At 42.8% G+C, this 16594-nt stretch overlaps 1 protein-coding gene across 5 annotated transcripts in view; it reads right to left on the reverse strand.

Annotated features, from left to right (window-relative positions):
* Window positions 1-345: 345 nt before the first annotated feature.
* EXOC1 (exocyst complex component 1) overlaps window positions 346-16594 on the reverse strand; it is a 65728-nt gene continuing 49479 nt past the window's right edge. For all 5 annotated transcript variants that reach the window (XM_039539770.1, XM_039539767.1, XM_039539772.1 and 2 more), the window contains 6 exons: window positions 16277-16353; window positions 15417-15645; window positions 13522-13705; window positions 5729-5928; window positions 4432-4626; window positions 346-1041 (listed from right to left, as the gene is read on the reverse strand). In XM_039539770.1, the coding sequence (XP_039395704.1) occupies window positions 889-1041; window positions 4432-4626; window positions 5729-5928; window positions 13522-13705; window positions 15417-15645; window positions 16277-16353 (1038 nt within the window). In that variant the 3' untranslated portion in view covers window positions 346-888. The remainder of the gene's footprint in view (window positions 1042-4431; window positions 4627-5728; window positions 5929-13521; window positions 13706-15416; window positions 15646-16276; window positions 16354-16594) is intronic.

Consider the following 16594-nt stretch of genomic DNA (forward strand, 5'->3'; position numbering starts at 1 on the left):
TTTCAAAGTGACTGCCACCCAGAAGCTCCCATTTGGGTACCTAAATATGAACTTGAGAGCCTTGTAGTTTTGAAAGTCTTGGCCCTTAAGATTTTGGAATTCATGCATTTAAAAAAAAGTTGTAGCTGTCTTTATGGTAGTAGTGCAGACCTTCTGCTTAATGTATGAGTGAAGTTCAGTCATGCTCTAGTAAATACCAATAAAAAAGTTAATGTATGGAAAATTATGTAGTTTTCTGCCTTGTCTTGGGTACCTCATTTTGAACTTAAGAGATGGCTGATGTTTTTGCGGTGAACAGCTGAAGAATTAATGAATACTCTGGAATAAAAAGTTTATGGGACACTATGTTTGAAAGATTATTTTTACTTATGATCAGAAGAGTTACAGCCACATACAGTCACATTAATTCTCAAAACATGAATTTAGTTCGTACTTTCATGGACTGAACTCCACATCCATATATTACAGCTTGAGGCAGAAAAAAACTAATTCTGTACAATCTTTTTAATGCTTACATAATTACCAGGATGCAAAGTACTTGTGTGAAGTCAGATGACCGTAGTGTCATTTCAAGGTGCTAAGAATATACAAAAGGTAATTGCTGTTAGCAAGAAAGAGTTAGATTTAAAAAAACCTGGGCACCAGTGGGAGAAAAATTAAATAGTAAGTGTTTCATGAATTTAATGCTTTAAAACAGTGCTTCAACCGAGCAGGAAAGCAACACTGCTATTTAGGCTTTTCATTCTGCATTGAAATATATCCGAGATGGAAATATGACTAGACATTTATAGAACATTTAAGAATACATATGCTTCTTATTTCATCTTCTTAAAGCAAGTAACATTCATAGTACTTGATATTTTTCAAGCATTTTCCCCTTGTAGAAGTTTAGTGAGACTGTGCAATACTGGAGCAGTAGTCTAAGATGTCCTGGATAGTGAATTCCATGGTAACACCTGATCCTGGATAACAACGAGCTATCAAGCCTTCAAAGTGTTTGTATTGGCGTATAAACTCATCTTGCATAGAATGCCATACAACCTGCCAAAGAAGGAATACAAATTCAAGTAAGTGACATTTTGTCAAGACAAAATTCAGAAAAACAAGATTTTTGTTATAGAATTTCTGTAAGGGTACATCTACACTACGGGATTATTCCGATTTTACATAAACCGGTTTAGCAAAACAGATTGTATAAAATCGAGTGTGCGCGGCCACACTAAACACATTAAATCGGTGGTGTGCGTCCACGGTCCGAGGCTAGCATCGATTTCTGGAGCGTTGCACTGTGGGTAGCTATCCCGTAGCTATCCCATAGTTCCCGCAGCCTCCCCCGCCCCTGGGAATTTCCGGGTTGAGATCCCAGTGCCTGATGGGGCAAAAATCATTGTCGCGGGTCGTTCTGGGTAAATGTCGTCAGTCACTCCTTCCTCTGGGAAAGCAACAGCGGACAAGCATTTCGCGCCTTTTTTCCCTGGATTGCCCTGGCAGATGCCATAGCATGGCAATCATGGAGCCTGTTTTGCCTTTTGTGACTGTCACTGTATGTGTACTAGATGCCGCTGACAGAGGCGATTCAGCAGCGCTACACAGCAGCATGCTTTTGCATGACAGCAGAGATGGTTACCAGCCATACTGTACCATCTACCATACCATAAATTGGTAATAAGATGATCATGGTTACCAGTCCTTTTGCACTGCACCATTTGCTGCTGTCGTAAGTGCCCCTGGCTGAGATCAGCGAGGGGCGCAAAAGCCAAAATTGGGAATGACTCCCTGAGTCAATCCCTCCTTTTTGGTATCTAAAAATAGAATCAGTCCTGCCTAGAATATGGGCAAGTGTACTAGAGAACCACTGTATCATAGAACCAGAGAGCACAGCTACTCTGTGTCAGATCCTGCAGAAATTATGAGCTGTATGCTATTCACAGGGGGTGCTCCTGCAACAACCCCACCTGTTGATTCCGTTCTTCCCCCAGCCTTCCTGGGCTACCATAGCATTGTCCCCCCACTTGTGTGATGAAGTAATAAAGAATGCAGGAATAAGACACAGTGACTTGTTAGTGAGAAATGAGTGGAAGGCAGCCTCCAGCTGCTATGATAGTCCAGACAGGACATTAAGCAGTGTGGAGAAGAGGAGCCCAGCATCCCACTGCTAGTCCAGGGGCAATTGAATCTTTTCTTTACACATGAAGGGTGGGGGCTGATGGAGCTCAGCCCCCTGTTGCTATGATGAAGACGGTTACCAGCCATACTGCACCATCTACCAGGAAAAATTAGGAGCAGGCGCCCTTGATCGACCTAACTGATGCTAGTCGGCATGGTTACCAGTCCTTTTGCACTGCCCCATGTGCCAATAGGCTGATGATGACGATGGATATCAGTCATATTGCACCATCAGCCACCCATGGCGGGGGGGGGAGCAAGGATGTTGGTGTTGAGTGCTGCAGCATCCCGTCTATCTGCAGCATTCAGTAAAGATAGGGTGACATGTTAAAGAGTCAAGAGAGGACTGTTTTCCCTTTCACTTCTGGGGGTGGGGGTGGGGGTGCGTAAATTGCCGAGCTATGCCCTGACCCACCGTGGACACTGTTTGACCCATGAAGCATTTGGAGCTCAGCCAAGAATGCAAATGCTTTTCGGAGACTGCAGGAACTGTGGGATAGCTTGGGTCCTCCAGTCCATGAGCGTCCATTTGATTCTTTGGCTTTCCGTTACGCTTGTCACGCAGCAGTGCGCTGAGTCCCTGCTATGGCATCTGTCCGGAGATTTTTTAAAAATGATTTTGAATTTCGTCTTCTGTAACGGAGCGTTGATAGAACAGATTTGCCTGCCCTTACAGCAATCACATCTGCATGGTCCATGCTGGAACTCTTTCTTTATTTTGATTTTTAACTGCATCGCCACACGTGCTGATCGGAACCCCACGCTGGGCAAACAGGAAATATTCAAAAGTTCGCGGGGCTTTTCCTGTCTACCTGGCCACTGCATCCGAGTTCAGATTGCTGTCCAGAGCGGTCAGTGGTGCACTGTGGGATACCACCCGGAGGTCAATACCGTCGATCTGTGACCACACTAACACTAATCCGATACGGTAATTCCGATACTAGCGCTACTCCTCTCGTTAGGGAGGAGAACAGAAACCGGTTTAAAGAGCCCTTTATATCAATATAAAGGGCCTCTCAGTGTGGACGGGTATGGCGTTAAATCGGTTTTACGCTCCTAAAACCGGTTTAAATGCTTAGTGTAGACCAGGCCTAAGTCACCTTCTATAAACTTTTTTACAACTTCTACCAAGACAGAATTACAAGAGAGAGGTTTTTGGGTTGTTTTAAAAAAAATTATTATAAAGGGTTTAAATACAAATATCTCATGTAACTAAGAGTATGTCTACACTACCCGCCAGATCAGCAGGTAGCGATCGATCTATCGGGAATCTATTTATCGCATGTAGTGTAGACGCGATATATTGATCCCCGATCACTCTCGTGTCGACTGCTGAACTCCAGCTTGGCGAGAGGTGGAAGCAAAGTCGACAGGGGAGCTGCGGCCGTCGATCCCGCGCCACGAGGATGCGAAGTAAGTAATTCTAAGTCAATCTAAGATACGTCGACTTCAGCTACACTATTCTCGTAGCTGAAGTTGCGTATCTTAGATCAATCTCCCCTAGTGTAGACCAGGCCTAACTGAGCAAAGAGGGTGAGATTTTATAAAATCCTCAGTGCCGTGTCCTAATTCTGTTCCCTCTAATGGGAACAGAATTAGGCCACCACTGACCACTTTTTAAAATCCCACTCATAGCACTGGAAGAGAATGAACTGAAAGTAATATTCTGTGCCAAAACGTATGTATAGAAATAGATGAATTTCCAGATCAGACAAATGGTCCACCTAGTCTGATGCATTATCTCCCACACTGGCCAGCACTAGTTGTTTCAAGCTTGCAAGAAACCGAATAATGGACAATTACAGCATACTCTAAGGGAAGTTTCTTCCTAACTCCTGTTAGCAGTTGATTTAGTTTGTCAAAAGGAGTAGAGGCAATTGGGGGTGAATACCCCTTTAAGAAAACTCAACCCTCAAAACATTCCATTTTGAGGGACTCATGCAAGGCTCCAAAAAAACACTGATTTTCAGAAGAGTCCTGAAGCTCAAGGCGCATCCCCCAAATGGGAGTATGCAGAAACACCACCTCAAAAGAAAAAGTTATGGCAAGTTAATTTACTGATGATGTACTTCCCAGAATAAAGAGCTGTAGTTTACATAGCATTCTTTTGATGCAAGTCAAGATGCTAATTCTCTCTCATTCCTGTGAAGTTTCATTTTAGAGAAGCAGACTAAAGGCTATTCTACAAAGTAGTAGAATGTTTGTACAGGCATTAAAACAATCTGAAATGTCAGATTATTCTTTATACAAATCTGATAGTTTTACCTGAAGTAAATTTTCTTCTTCACAAAGATGTTTGTCCACCTTCTTATAGAGATTATCCAATCCCTTCTTCACTTCCTTACCAGGATATTCCTTTATAACTTTGCGAAGCTCTTGTTTATTGAAAGCCAGTTGGTAACTTACTTCCTCTTCTCTTATGCCTTGTGCCACACGAGCTTCAACACCCTCAAAGAAATGCTAAAATACAATTATAGTATTAACATAATCATAAATGTAGGGTAGTGCATGTAAGTGTGGGAATACTGATCTGATGGCACATCTTGTTTCCACAATGACCCAAAAAAACCTGACTTCAATGAAACAATACTGATTTACATCAGCTAAGGATCTGGTTCCACCCCACTAAACAGAGCAGTGTCCTCCATCACTGCACTAGAGTACTGGTTAAGTATTAACTCAGAGGAACCACTTCTTGCAGCACCTGAGGTTTCCCTTGAAGTCTTCTGTCAGGTGCTGATCCAGCCTAAAACTAACAAGATCATAGCCTGAAAAGAGACAGCAGAAGAGCCGTGGATGTCTAAAGAAGAAAAAATAAAAAGCAGTAGTGATGCACATGAACATGAGATCCTAAAATATGCATTCCAGAGAGGAGTGGGCCTTCAAAAATGTATGTAGGGAACTTCATAGTTTAACTCAAGTTAGGTGACAAACAAGCATTTTAGATTTTTTATATATTTATATATAAAGACATTTCATTATGACTAATTTCTCAACCATAAAAATTCATAATTTTCTAAAAAACATAAAAACTACAATCCTAATTACAGTAAAACATAATTAACAATATCAAATATCAGTTGTGCATATCAAATGTCTTACAAATCTCACTATGGTATCCAACTGAATAGCTCAGCTTAAAGCAAAATGTGCTGCCATATATATGGATCTGGTTTTGGCAATTAAATAAGTATTAGGGTTTGTTTTTTTTTTTTAAAGTAGTTTAGAAACAGGGCGATAATGCTTTTACCATCTGTGGTGGGCAACAGCATCCCCAAGCTCCTAATTAGCAATGAAAGTTAGCGTTGGAAAAGAATACCTGTCCTCACATGAACATTTGGGTAAAAATTCTGCAATATATTAGCAGTCATGGAGGTGTTAAATCATTGACCTGGGGGGACATGAGAGCCCTTTGGAAGTCACCCTGGTTGGAAGTTAACAGAACAAGAAATGGCACATCCTGACACGCCTGGAGCAGCAAACTCAAAACGTGCAAACTAGTTTTTGGAGAAAGACAGCTGTATTTTGTATCAGAAATACAATTAGACCAAAAGATGCTTACATTTAATTTCTCAAGAGGCTGTCCCAAGGAGTAGATGACATAAGACTGGAGATGATCAGTGTATTTCTGTTTAGCTTCTTTTTTTTCGGCCTCAAGACATGAGATTTTCAAACGAGAGAGAGTTGCAAAAATACGGTGGAAGTTCTCCATCATGACCACATCCCTGGGTGTTTTCTGGCTTTCATTTGCTACTTTCTCCACTAAAATCAAAACAGTAAGAAGATTCAACACAAATCTCTTAAGGTAATTAAAATTTCTAAATTATGGAAAAAAAAAAAGCTTTGTAAGATGAATGCAAAAGAACCAACTATAGGAACAATTCCAGAAAAGTGTCTTTGGCTTTCATGTCAAGAACAGTCATTTGTAAAAATTTTAGAGCCCTTTAATTTTAGCAAGATCCACAAACTAAATTTCTCTAGGAAGATTACCTCCTTAGGGAACCGTGTGGGATAAAACAAACATAAGAAAGAATTCCTGGTAAGTTGTATCCTTTTAAGCAGAGATGAGGATTCAAACTGATGACTTTTTACTTGGCAAGTCTGCCAAAATGATTTCCATTGTTGAACGAGTACATGAGAATATTCAAAGCAGCACTTCACATTAGTCCTAAAACTACAGAGTTCCACTCCTTACTCTCTAGAGTATAGAGAGTAATTTATAAATATTATAAAATGATATATGATACACTTATTTACATCACTTGTTGCTAAACAAAAGGAACAGTCATTTGTACACTTTGTGGAAGTTTACAAACAATTTATTTCCCTTTGAAAACATCTGTTAGTCTATAAGGTGCCACAGGATTCTTTGCTGCTTTCCCTTTGAAGATATTTATGCATTGTAGCAAAACTTGAAAAAAATTATACAAAAAAGTATTTATTCTAGGCTCCCTTTGCTGTTATTGAAGATTTTTGTATTGTAATATGAGCTCTATTCTGCATATCCCAACTTTTCTTACCACGAACAATTTTTACTTAGAAAAGAACAGGTGTACTTGTGGCACCTTAGAGACTAACAAATTTATCTGAGCATAAGCTTTCGTGGGCTTGCATCTGATGAAGTGGGCTGTAACCCACAAAAACTTATGCTCAAATAAATTTGTTAGCCTCTAAGGTGCCACAAGTACTCCTGTTCTTTTTGCGGATACAGACTAACATGGCTGCTACTCTGAAACCAATTTTTACTTAGGATATCAGTGTCTATTGCCAAAGTTATCTTGTTCGTCCAGTCTCTCTTTTTAAACAGGAGTGCACATAAAGGTGCCAGATTGATAATCTTGATGATGGAAGCACTCATTTGTCCACAGAACAGGCCATTGCTAATGTATATTTCCACATACTGCCCCATCATTGCTCCTCAACCTAGTTCTAGATCACCACTCCAAGTAAAAGTGTAGTAAAATCTTTATGCCCATTTATCCATTAGCCTTTCCACCGAAACAACGAGGATGCCATTTGTGATAGTAATTTTTGTGGCATGAATTCCTGTGCTCTAGAAAATTAACTGAGACCATCAATTCATTTCAGACACACCACTGATTAGTCATTAGGAAAATACGTCGCTGCCAATTTTGGTCTTCCTCTCTTCCATTCTATCCAAAGTGTGGCAGCTACAGATATCTCACTGAGCAGCCCTGACCATTTCCCAACAAAAATCCCTTATTGCATTAAGTTCAAACTCCTCACGATCAAGACCCTGCCTATATCTCTGCTGTCTTTTTGTCTTAGTATCATCCTGAGTCGTCCTTCCTATCTCTTGTGTCTTTTTCCCACTTGTAGCTTTGTGCTTTTTTTGAGGCTACTCCCAAATTGTTTGGAGCAGTCTGTGCCCTCTTTTCTGCTAAGTATCCTTTCTCTCTCTCTCAAATACCTTCTTTAAAAAAAAAAAAAAGACAGTTACCTTTCCCGTAACTGGTGTTTCTTTGAGATGTGTTGCTCATGTCCATTTAACTAAGGTGTGTGTGCTGACCATGTGCACCGGTGCCGGAAGTTTTTCCCTCAGCAGTATCTGTAGGGGACTGGCTCTGGCACCTCCGAGAGTAGTGAGAGTAGTGGAACTGTGATGAGGTAATGCTCATCTGACTCATGCTGCGGTATATAAGGCGCTGCCGGTTCCCCCCCACGCCCTCAGTTTCTTCTTGCCAGAAACTCCGACAGTGGGGAAGGACGGGGGGTTGTGGAATGGACACGAACAACACATCTAGAAGAAAGGTACTTTTTCCGTAACTAATCTTTTCTTCTTCGAGTGATGCTCATGTCCATTCAACTTAGGTGACTCCCAAGCAGCACCCCTCCGAGGTGGGTAGGAGTTCACAGACCTGTAGATTGCAACACAGCTCTGCTAAACTCAGCGTCATCCCTGGCCTGTTGAGTGATGGCGTGGTGGGTTGTGAACATATGCATCGACGACCCCATCATGGCTCGACAGATGTCCTGGATCAGGAAGTGTGCCAGGAAGGCTGCCAAAGATGCCTGTGCTCTGGTTGAGTGAGCTCTGAAGATCAGTGGCGGAGGAACGCCCACCAACTCGTAGCTGGTCCGAATGCACGAGATGATCCAGTTAAAAATCCTCTGTGTGGACACAGGGAGGCCTTTCATCCTATCAGCTGTAGAGATGAAAAGCTGAGTCGACTTACAGAAAGGTTTTGTCAGATCTAGATAGAGAGCCAGAGCTCTTCTTACATTCAAAGTGTGAAGGCGCATGTGACACTCTGTACCTCGGAACACCCTACACCCCCATGTTCATCTTTATAAAATGATTGTGTGGTATCCAATGCAAAGTTTGTCATGTTGGGTGTCTTCAGAAGGCTCCATCATGCTCTGAGCATGGTTGTTATAGTAATTATTACAGTAATGTTATAGGTTATAATTTCATGTAAGTTGTTATGAGGCTGAAAATGTATCCTCATGGCTTAAAATAAGCCCAGTCAAAAACTCTCCAAGAGCAGAGAGGCAGTTCACACCTCATCAGGGCAGATATGGGACAAACCCAGCTCCGCCTCACAGGAACAAAGGATGCTGGCCTAGGCAGCATGAAAAGAATCTGTTAGACTTTTGAAGGAGTCACCCCACTTCCTTTGGTCAGTTTGGAACTGTGATGAGGTAATGCTCATCTGACTCTGAAGGGGGAGGGGGCAAAGCCAAGAGGGAAGAAAGAACATGATAAAAGGGAAAGACATTTGCCATGCTCTTTCCCTCTCTCTTCCACCTAAATCTACAGACACCACACCAAGCAACTGAAGTGGTGTTCAAAGGGGAGAGCCTGGCTGAAGAGCAACCAGCCAGCCTGTGGTGAGAAACATCTAAGTTTGTAAGGGCACTGAAAGTGTTAAGATCAGCTTAGAATGTGTTTTGCTTTTAGTTCATTTGACCAAATCTGACTTGTTATGTTTTGACATATAATCGCTTAAAATCTATCTTTATAGTTAATAAATCTGTTTATTCTACCTGAATCAGTGCATTTGGTTTGAAGTGTGTCAGATTCTCCTTGGGATAACAAGCCTGGTACATATCAATTTCTTTGTTAAACTGATGAACTCAAACTTGCAGCGTCCAGCGGGCATAACTGGACACTGTAAGATGGAGGTTCCTAGGGTTGTTTCTGGGACCAGAGGTATTGGCTAGTGTCATTCGGTTGCACAATCCAAGGAGCAGCTTACATGCCAGAGGCTGTGTGCGAACAGCACAGGAGTGGGAGTTCTCACAGCAGAGCAGGGTAAGGCTAGCTCCCAGAGTCAAGGATTGGAGTGACCTAGCAGATCACCGGTCCAGATAACACCAGAGGGGAACATCACAGCACCTCTTTCACTAGTCTCATGGGGCTTAGAGCAGAACACCAGAAGGGAGATATCCTGGCTCATGTGGAATGCAGACACCTCCTTGGGAAGCAAGGCCAGGTGGGGCCGGAGCTGGACCATGTCCTTATAGAAGGCCGTATATGGCGGTTCTGAGGTCAGGGCTCGCAGCTCAGAGACTCGCCTTGCCAACATCACCGCCACCGGGAAAAATACCTTCCATGATAGGTGAGACAGGGAGCACAAGTCCAAAGGCTCAAAGGCCCATGAGCCTGGACAGAACGAAGTTGAGATCCCACTGAGGGGCCGGGGACCAGACTTGATGAAAGTCTCTTTAGGCCTCTAAGGAACCTGATCATCATGTCATGTCACATCACGTCTGCCCGTGGATTGGTGGATGAAAGGCCGAAATGGCTGCACCCTGATAGAGGAGTGTGCCAGGCCCTGGATCCTTAAATGATGCAAGTAATCCCAGATCAACTGCACCAAAGAATGCGAAGGGGAGATGCCCTGTTCGGCTGCCCAGCAGGAGAACCTCATCCAGTTTGCCAGGTAGGTCTGCCTGGTCAAGGGCTTTCTACTCTCGAAGAGGCCCTTCTGGACCCCTTCCAGACAGGCCCATTCATCTGGGTTCAGCCACGCAACATCCACGCCGTGAGGTGGAGGGATGCAAGGTTGGAGTGCAAGAGTTGGCTGTGATCCTGTGACAGCAGGTCCAGTCAGTTCGGCAGGGGGCAGGGAGGGATCGCTGATGAGCTTGATAGCGTCCTGAACCAGTGCTGGCGAGGCCACCCCGGGGCGATCATGATAACCTGCGCCTTGTCTCTCTTGATTTTTGCTAGGACCTTGCTGATGAGTGGAATCAAGGGAATGCGTACATCAGGCTTCCTGCCCACGGCAGGAGGAAAGCGTCGGAGAGGGAGCCCTTGCCCAGGCCCCATCTGGAGCAAACCCAGTGGCACCTCCTGTTCTGCCTGGTGGCAAACAAATCCACTTGGGGAGTTCCCCACCTCTGGAAGATCATGCCAGCTATCTCCAGGTGGAGCACCCACTCATGGTGAGAGGAGAAATCCCTGCTTAGGTGATCTGCTAGTGTGTTCCTGGCACCTGGAAGGTGACATGCTTCTAGATGGATTCCGAGTGCCTCCTGGCAGAGGGCCAAGGATCATGCTCTGCCTTGCCTGTTGATGTAGAACATTGAGGCTGTGTTGTCCGTGAGGACTCTGACCACTCTGGCCAACACATGAGGTAGGAAGACCGCGCATGCTCTGCGCACCGCCCTGAGCCTCTGACATTTATGTATAGTGTCGATTCCTCTGGGGACCATATACTTTGGGTCTGGAGAGTGCAGAGGCATGCTCCCCAGTCAAGGTCCAAGGCGTCCGAAACCAACTCCTTCCAGGACATTCCTGGGGTCAGTCCGCCATCGAAGCGAGATAAGTGTAGTCGTGGGGATAGTGACGACCTTCTCCGGGTGGTTCCTGGACGGGGAGTAGACTGTCATCAGCCATTGCTGCAGAGATCACATCTGGAGCCTGGTGTGACGCACCACATATGTGCACGCTGCCATGTGACCTAGGACGCACAGGCAAACCCTGACTGTAGTCAAGGGAAATGTGGAGACTTCCGTGATGAGGTCCGTCAGTGCCCTGAATCTCTGCAGCAACAGGAACACCCTGGCGCAGGTCGAGTCGAGCACCGCTCCGATGAACTCTGTCCAACCTCCTGTCACTCCTCCTGGAGTCAGATCTGGAGCGGGATCATAGGGACCAGCGGTGCTCGATGGATCCGTGACGGCTTGGAGCCAGTGATCTACATCTTGTGCTTGACGAGCAGTACCAGAATAAGGAGCACGACTGGAAGTTGAAGCGGGCCCAGTGCCAGGAACCGCCCACACACGGTGATGCCCTCCTAGGGGATTGGCAACAGTCCGAAGAATGGTACTGTCGATCCCTTGATGGGCCCCTGGAGCAGTACTCCTGCCAGGGGGTGCGTGCCTCCAAAGGTCTGCGCCCGGTGGCCGGCAAGCTGCACCTCGAGCCTCTCTGTCCGTGCCCAACGTCCAGGGACTGAATGGGGCGGCGCAGCCCTATTGCAATCAGATGTGTGGTGGCTGCGGGAGGGTGCGTGCTAGCGGGATTGGACTGGGGACCAAAGTGGTCCAAACGCGGCTTTACCTCATGACCAGGGAACCACAGTAGCCGGTGTGGGTGGCACCAGGAGGGACATGATCTCCTGCACCACCTGCAGGGTCTCCTGCATGGATGGCACCCATGGCTGACGGAGGCCTCTGCCGCTATCCGGGGTAGCAGGCAGGGAGTGGGTTGGGCTACCTCACTCCCCTGAAGCTTTGGCCTGAGATCCCAATGCGGGTGAAGAGTTGCCCAGCATGGGACCTTGCTCACAGCCAGTCTTATCCTTTCCCTTGTGGGAGGTTGGAGACCGGCTTCGTCCTGCCTTCTTGGGCTACTTGGTCGGAGCCACGGATGGTGACCCATGCCAGCTAGTGAACGGTCCCAGTGGGGCACTGCACACCAAGGTCACGGTACTCGGTGCAGAGTCGGAGTATTGCTCCGGTGCTGGGGTGAGGGCCAACCCCATAAGGAGTGCTCTTAAATGATTATTGTACTCCTTCTTAGTCCTTGGCTTAAAGGACTTGCAAATTGTGCACTTCTCTCTAATGTGTCCTTCGCCCAAGCAACACAGACAACTGCTCTGTGAATCACTAATGGGCATGGGCCTCTTGGAGCGATCACAGGGCCTAAAGCCTGGGAATCGGGGCATGCCCCGTCCCGAGGCAAAGTCCTGTTTGGTACCTACAAAGTCTGTAGCTATAGCTAAGGGATTTATAAACAATAATAGAAAACTACATACAGTATAATACAGAAGATAACTAGTTCGTACGAATAAGCAGCTATGTCACTAACTGAAGTAGCCACAGTTCCAGCACCGTCACTGGTGGCAAGAAGGAACTGAGGGTGGGGGGAACCGGCAGCACCCTATATACCATGGCATGTGTGCACCACTCCTGGGGGCGCTGGAGCCAGTCCCCTACGGATACTGCTGAGGGAAAAGTCTTCCAGCACTGTGCATGTTCGGCGAGCACACACACCTAAGTTGAATGGACAGTAATTACTCGAAGAAGAATGCACTTCTGTGAATCCTTCCTATCCTGATGGTCTCACCAATATTACCGCCACATCATCCTATGCCTCAGTTTTTGCTCTTTTGGATTTGTCTCGGACTGTAAACTCCTTAAATGTCTTCTCACTTGTTTTGTGATGTACTACATACATTTGTGATGCTATGTAATTTAGAGTGATGACTGAAACAAAGGTGAAAGTCTCAGTAATTAATTGCAGTCTCCAAGCTCCTTCTTTATAACCTTTAAGAAGGTGAATATTTTATTTTTAAAAGCTTTCAGTAGCTCCACTCAGTAACAGAATATAGGTACATATATAGAAGTTAAAAATTCATATACGTTTTAAGATAAAATATTGAATATTTGTCTCTACCTCCCATGCAGAACCCTGAACGCTGGTCAGAGCAAGGATGCTGCTTTTCAAATAGTCTGCTTTAAACTTAGAAATGCACCTATGTTTTAAGTTTACTTAACACATACTAGTATGTTACTGATTTCAGTCATTAACATTTTCTAAAAATGATGGTACCAAAAATTTCAATCCAGGTTTGGTGTCAAAGGCTTATGACAATTTTTTTTTTTAATAGTAGTAAATGTACTTTTCAAATTTTTGGGACTAGGATGCCCAATAGTGCTGCCATCTGGATCTGTCTACGTGGGAAATATGCTTGATCTGCAAAACAAATATTTTCTACCAAATTGCTGTTCTGCATTCTCCACTGGCCAGTTTATGAAAAGGTATTAATGTTAGTTTCAGAGGGACTATATATTATGCCCTCCCAAACGGAGGGAAAAAGTACATCAGGCAGACAAAGAATGGGTTTGTGAAAGTATGTTGGGTATTGCAATAGACCTTACCATTGATGAAAACACTTCTTATAAGTTTTATGTAGGCTTTATCTAAATCTCCTCGTCGTTCTGCATTTTTGAAAATAGATTCAGCAAGTGCTGCAAATTCTTCAAATTCAGCAACAAATGTAAGGATCCCAACTTTACTCTTCTTTGATATCTTTACCTCCTCCATCTGTTTTATCTGATTACTCTTAAGTTAAAAACAAAAAGGTTCATTAGTCCATAATAATTTTTTCTGAAACTCGGCCTGAAAAAAGAAATAAGAAAAATACTCAAACACTTTGAAAAATCAGTAAGTTTATTCACATAACACTTGAATAATGTTCCTTTTATCTTTATGATGTTATTTTTTTAAGCCTTTTTACCCAAACAAACCTTTAATAAATCAGGGTGACACACTATGAAGGAATTTATGAGTATACCAAATCTTTGAGCTTTTATTTTCTTCCTTTTGGTTTACCTTTTCAGCTTGGAAAAGAGATGGCTAAGGGCAGTTATGATTGAGGTCTATAAAATTATGACTGGTGTAGAGAAAGTAGATAAGGAAGTGTTTACTGCTTCTCATAACTCAAGAACTAGGGTTCACCAAATGAAATTAATAGGGAGCAGGTTTAAACCAAACAAAAGAAGTATTTCTTCATACAACGCACAACCTGTGGAACTCCTTGGCAGAGGATGTTGTGAAGGCCAAGACTATAACAGGGTTCAAAAAAGAACTGGATAAATTCATGGAGTATAGGTCCATCAATGGCTATTAGCCAGGATAGGCAGGAATGGTGTCCCTAGCCTCTGTTTGCCAGAAGCTGGGAATGAGTGATAGGGGATGGATCATTTGATGATTACCTGTTCTGTTCATTCCTTCTGGGGGCACCTGACATTGGCACTGTCAAAAGACAGGATACTGGGCTAGATGGACCTTTGGTCTGACCCGGTAGGGCCATTCTTATGTACCTTATATAAAGGGGCACATATTCTGATGCCTACTGATAGCAATTGGCAATTTATACTAGACTGTACAAATATCAAGATAGTTGTTTATTAAATTAAATTTTCAAATGCAGCCAAGTTAAAAAAAAATTCTAAGAAAGGAATCAAACATTGTTTTCTTCCTTTATTGAAAGTTGGATTATCGGCAAGTTTTGTCTCCCATCCTTGGCTAGATCTACACCAGAAACTGTTGTTGGTATAATAGTGTTGGTTAAGGATGTGTTTGAGGGTTTTCTTTTTCTTTTCTTTTTTTTTTTTAAATGACATTTTTATACTGGCAAAAGTCCAAGTTAGATGCAGTTACACTGGCAAAAAAAAACAGTCTGATTGGGGATATAGCTTATTTTAGTCATGGAACTATTTTCACCAGTAAAAGCTGTGTTAACATTAGGTACATTTGCCAATATAGCCATATTGGCAAACCTTTTCTGTTGCAGACTAGACACCTGTCTCCTTCACACACATACTTTTTGATTCTGATAGGGTCATAAAAAAATGTCTTTATTAACATAAACCAAATTTTGTTCAGCAAGTCAGGTGACCTGAGGGCTAAAGTCTGCTTGACTTGCTCATGCCTGTAGTTTCAATGAGATCACTGGTGAGAGAAAAGTAGGCAGGATTTGGCACTGGAATACTAAGAATCTGAGTTCTTATAAGTGACTGCATTTTTCCAGTTCTTTCTTGAATGTTCATTAGACAGAGCTAACCACCGATTATTTATACGTTTTTGCAAGTCCATCCAAGTTATTTTGTGTTAATTTAAAAATCAATACATAGTGATAAGATTTTTTTTCCCCACCTTTAAATCAACTCCGAAGACATCTTAGATTTAGGGTTGTCTTACATTTAAACTTGCTAGCAGTTGGCTGCCTTTAATATTATGATTAGTTTAATCTAAGTAATCAAGAACTTACAATGCATTTGTCAAAGTTCCTTTTGACAGTCACCAAAACATTTCCAAGTGTTGTGCTGAGGAAGGAAGCTGGGTCCACATTTTGTGCTGTCCATACATGGTGACTCATCTTAACTAACATATAAAGGGAATTAAAGCTATCAATCTTGTCCCCCAGAGCTATAAGGTTATTCAGCTCTGGCTCAATACAGCGAAATATTTTTATCATCATCTGTCGGATCATGTCTTTCCTGTTAAAAAAAATAAATAAAAATAACAAATCTGACAGTTCACTGGGCTACTATACATTTTCTATCATATATATTTTAAGAAAAATGTATGGGTATTTAACAGTCATTTTTACTTAACCTTAATGAGCATCAAGGTTTTCAGGGGACAGGGCTAAAGGAAAAATAAAATAATTTTTGCCAGTCTTAATGGGACAGTGCCAAGGTCAAAAAATTACAGTTTAACTATATTTAAAAATGTTTTCTTCACATAGGCTTTCTAGGATCTAGCAGGCAATCTGGTTTCCAAAATAGAGTCTTTCACATGCTTAAAGTTCACACTACTCTCCTGGGTATTTTTACAAAACTAACAAAGGGATGGGTGGGTTTCCTTGTAGATTTTGTAAGCAGGTGGGGTATTGAGTTATTATAACATAACCAGCCAGGCACATTTAAATTTAAATTTAAGTATAAATTATACAAGTTAACTATTCAATGTTTTCTGAAAAATGTGGAAATCATTACTTTTAACTGCAGGAAACAAAAGTAACTGTAGATTTATCACTATGGGTAAAAAAATCAAAGATTTATACTTCATTAGAGAAAATAAATCTCTAGCCTCAAAAGCGAACAATGATGAAACATCAACACATACTCAGATGATATAGCTTGTGGAACACCAGAATTATGAGACCGGGATAAAATTCCTCCATCCATTTCTTCTGCTTCATTCTGCAAGAATTATACAGGTATTTTACATAAATACGTGTCTTAAAAGCAAGAAGTTACAACTAGGTTATATCTCTATCTAACTAAAATTCTCTATTAAGCTGGTAGGTATGTCTAAGAAAAACAATTACCAGCAGCAATCATTATTTGAAGGTGATATTTACAATAGAGACACTCTTTCATCCTCTGTTACAAGACAAGATACCTGGGCGTACTCCATGGCATAACATTCTGAACCTTAATA

The sequence above is a fragment of the Mauremys reevesii genome, linkage group 5, assembly GCF_016161935.1.
Source record: "Mauremys reevesii isolate NIE-2019 linkage group 5, ASM1616193v1, whole genome shotgun sequence".
In the NCBI taxonomy this organism is placed as follows: Eukaryota; Metazoa; Chordata; order Testudines; family Geoemydidae; genus Mauremys; species Mauremys reevesii.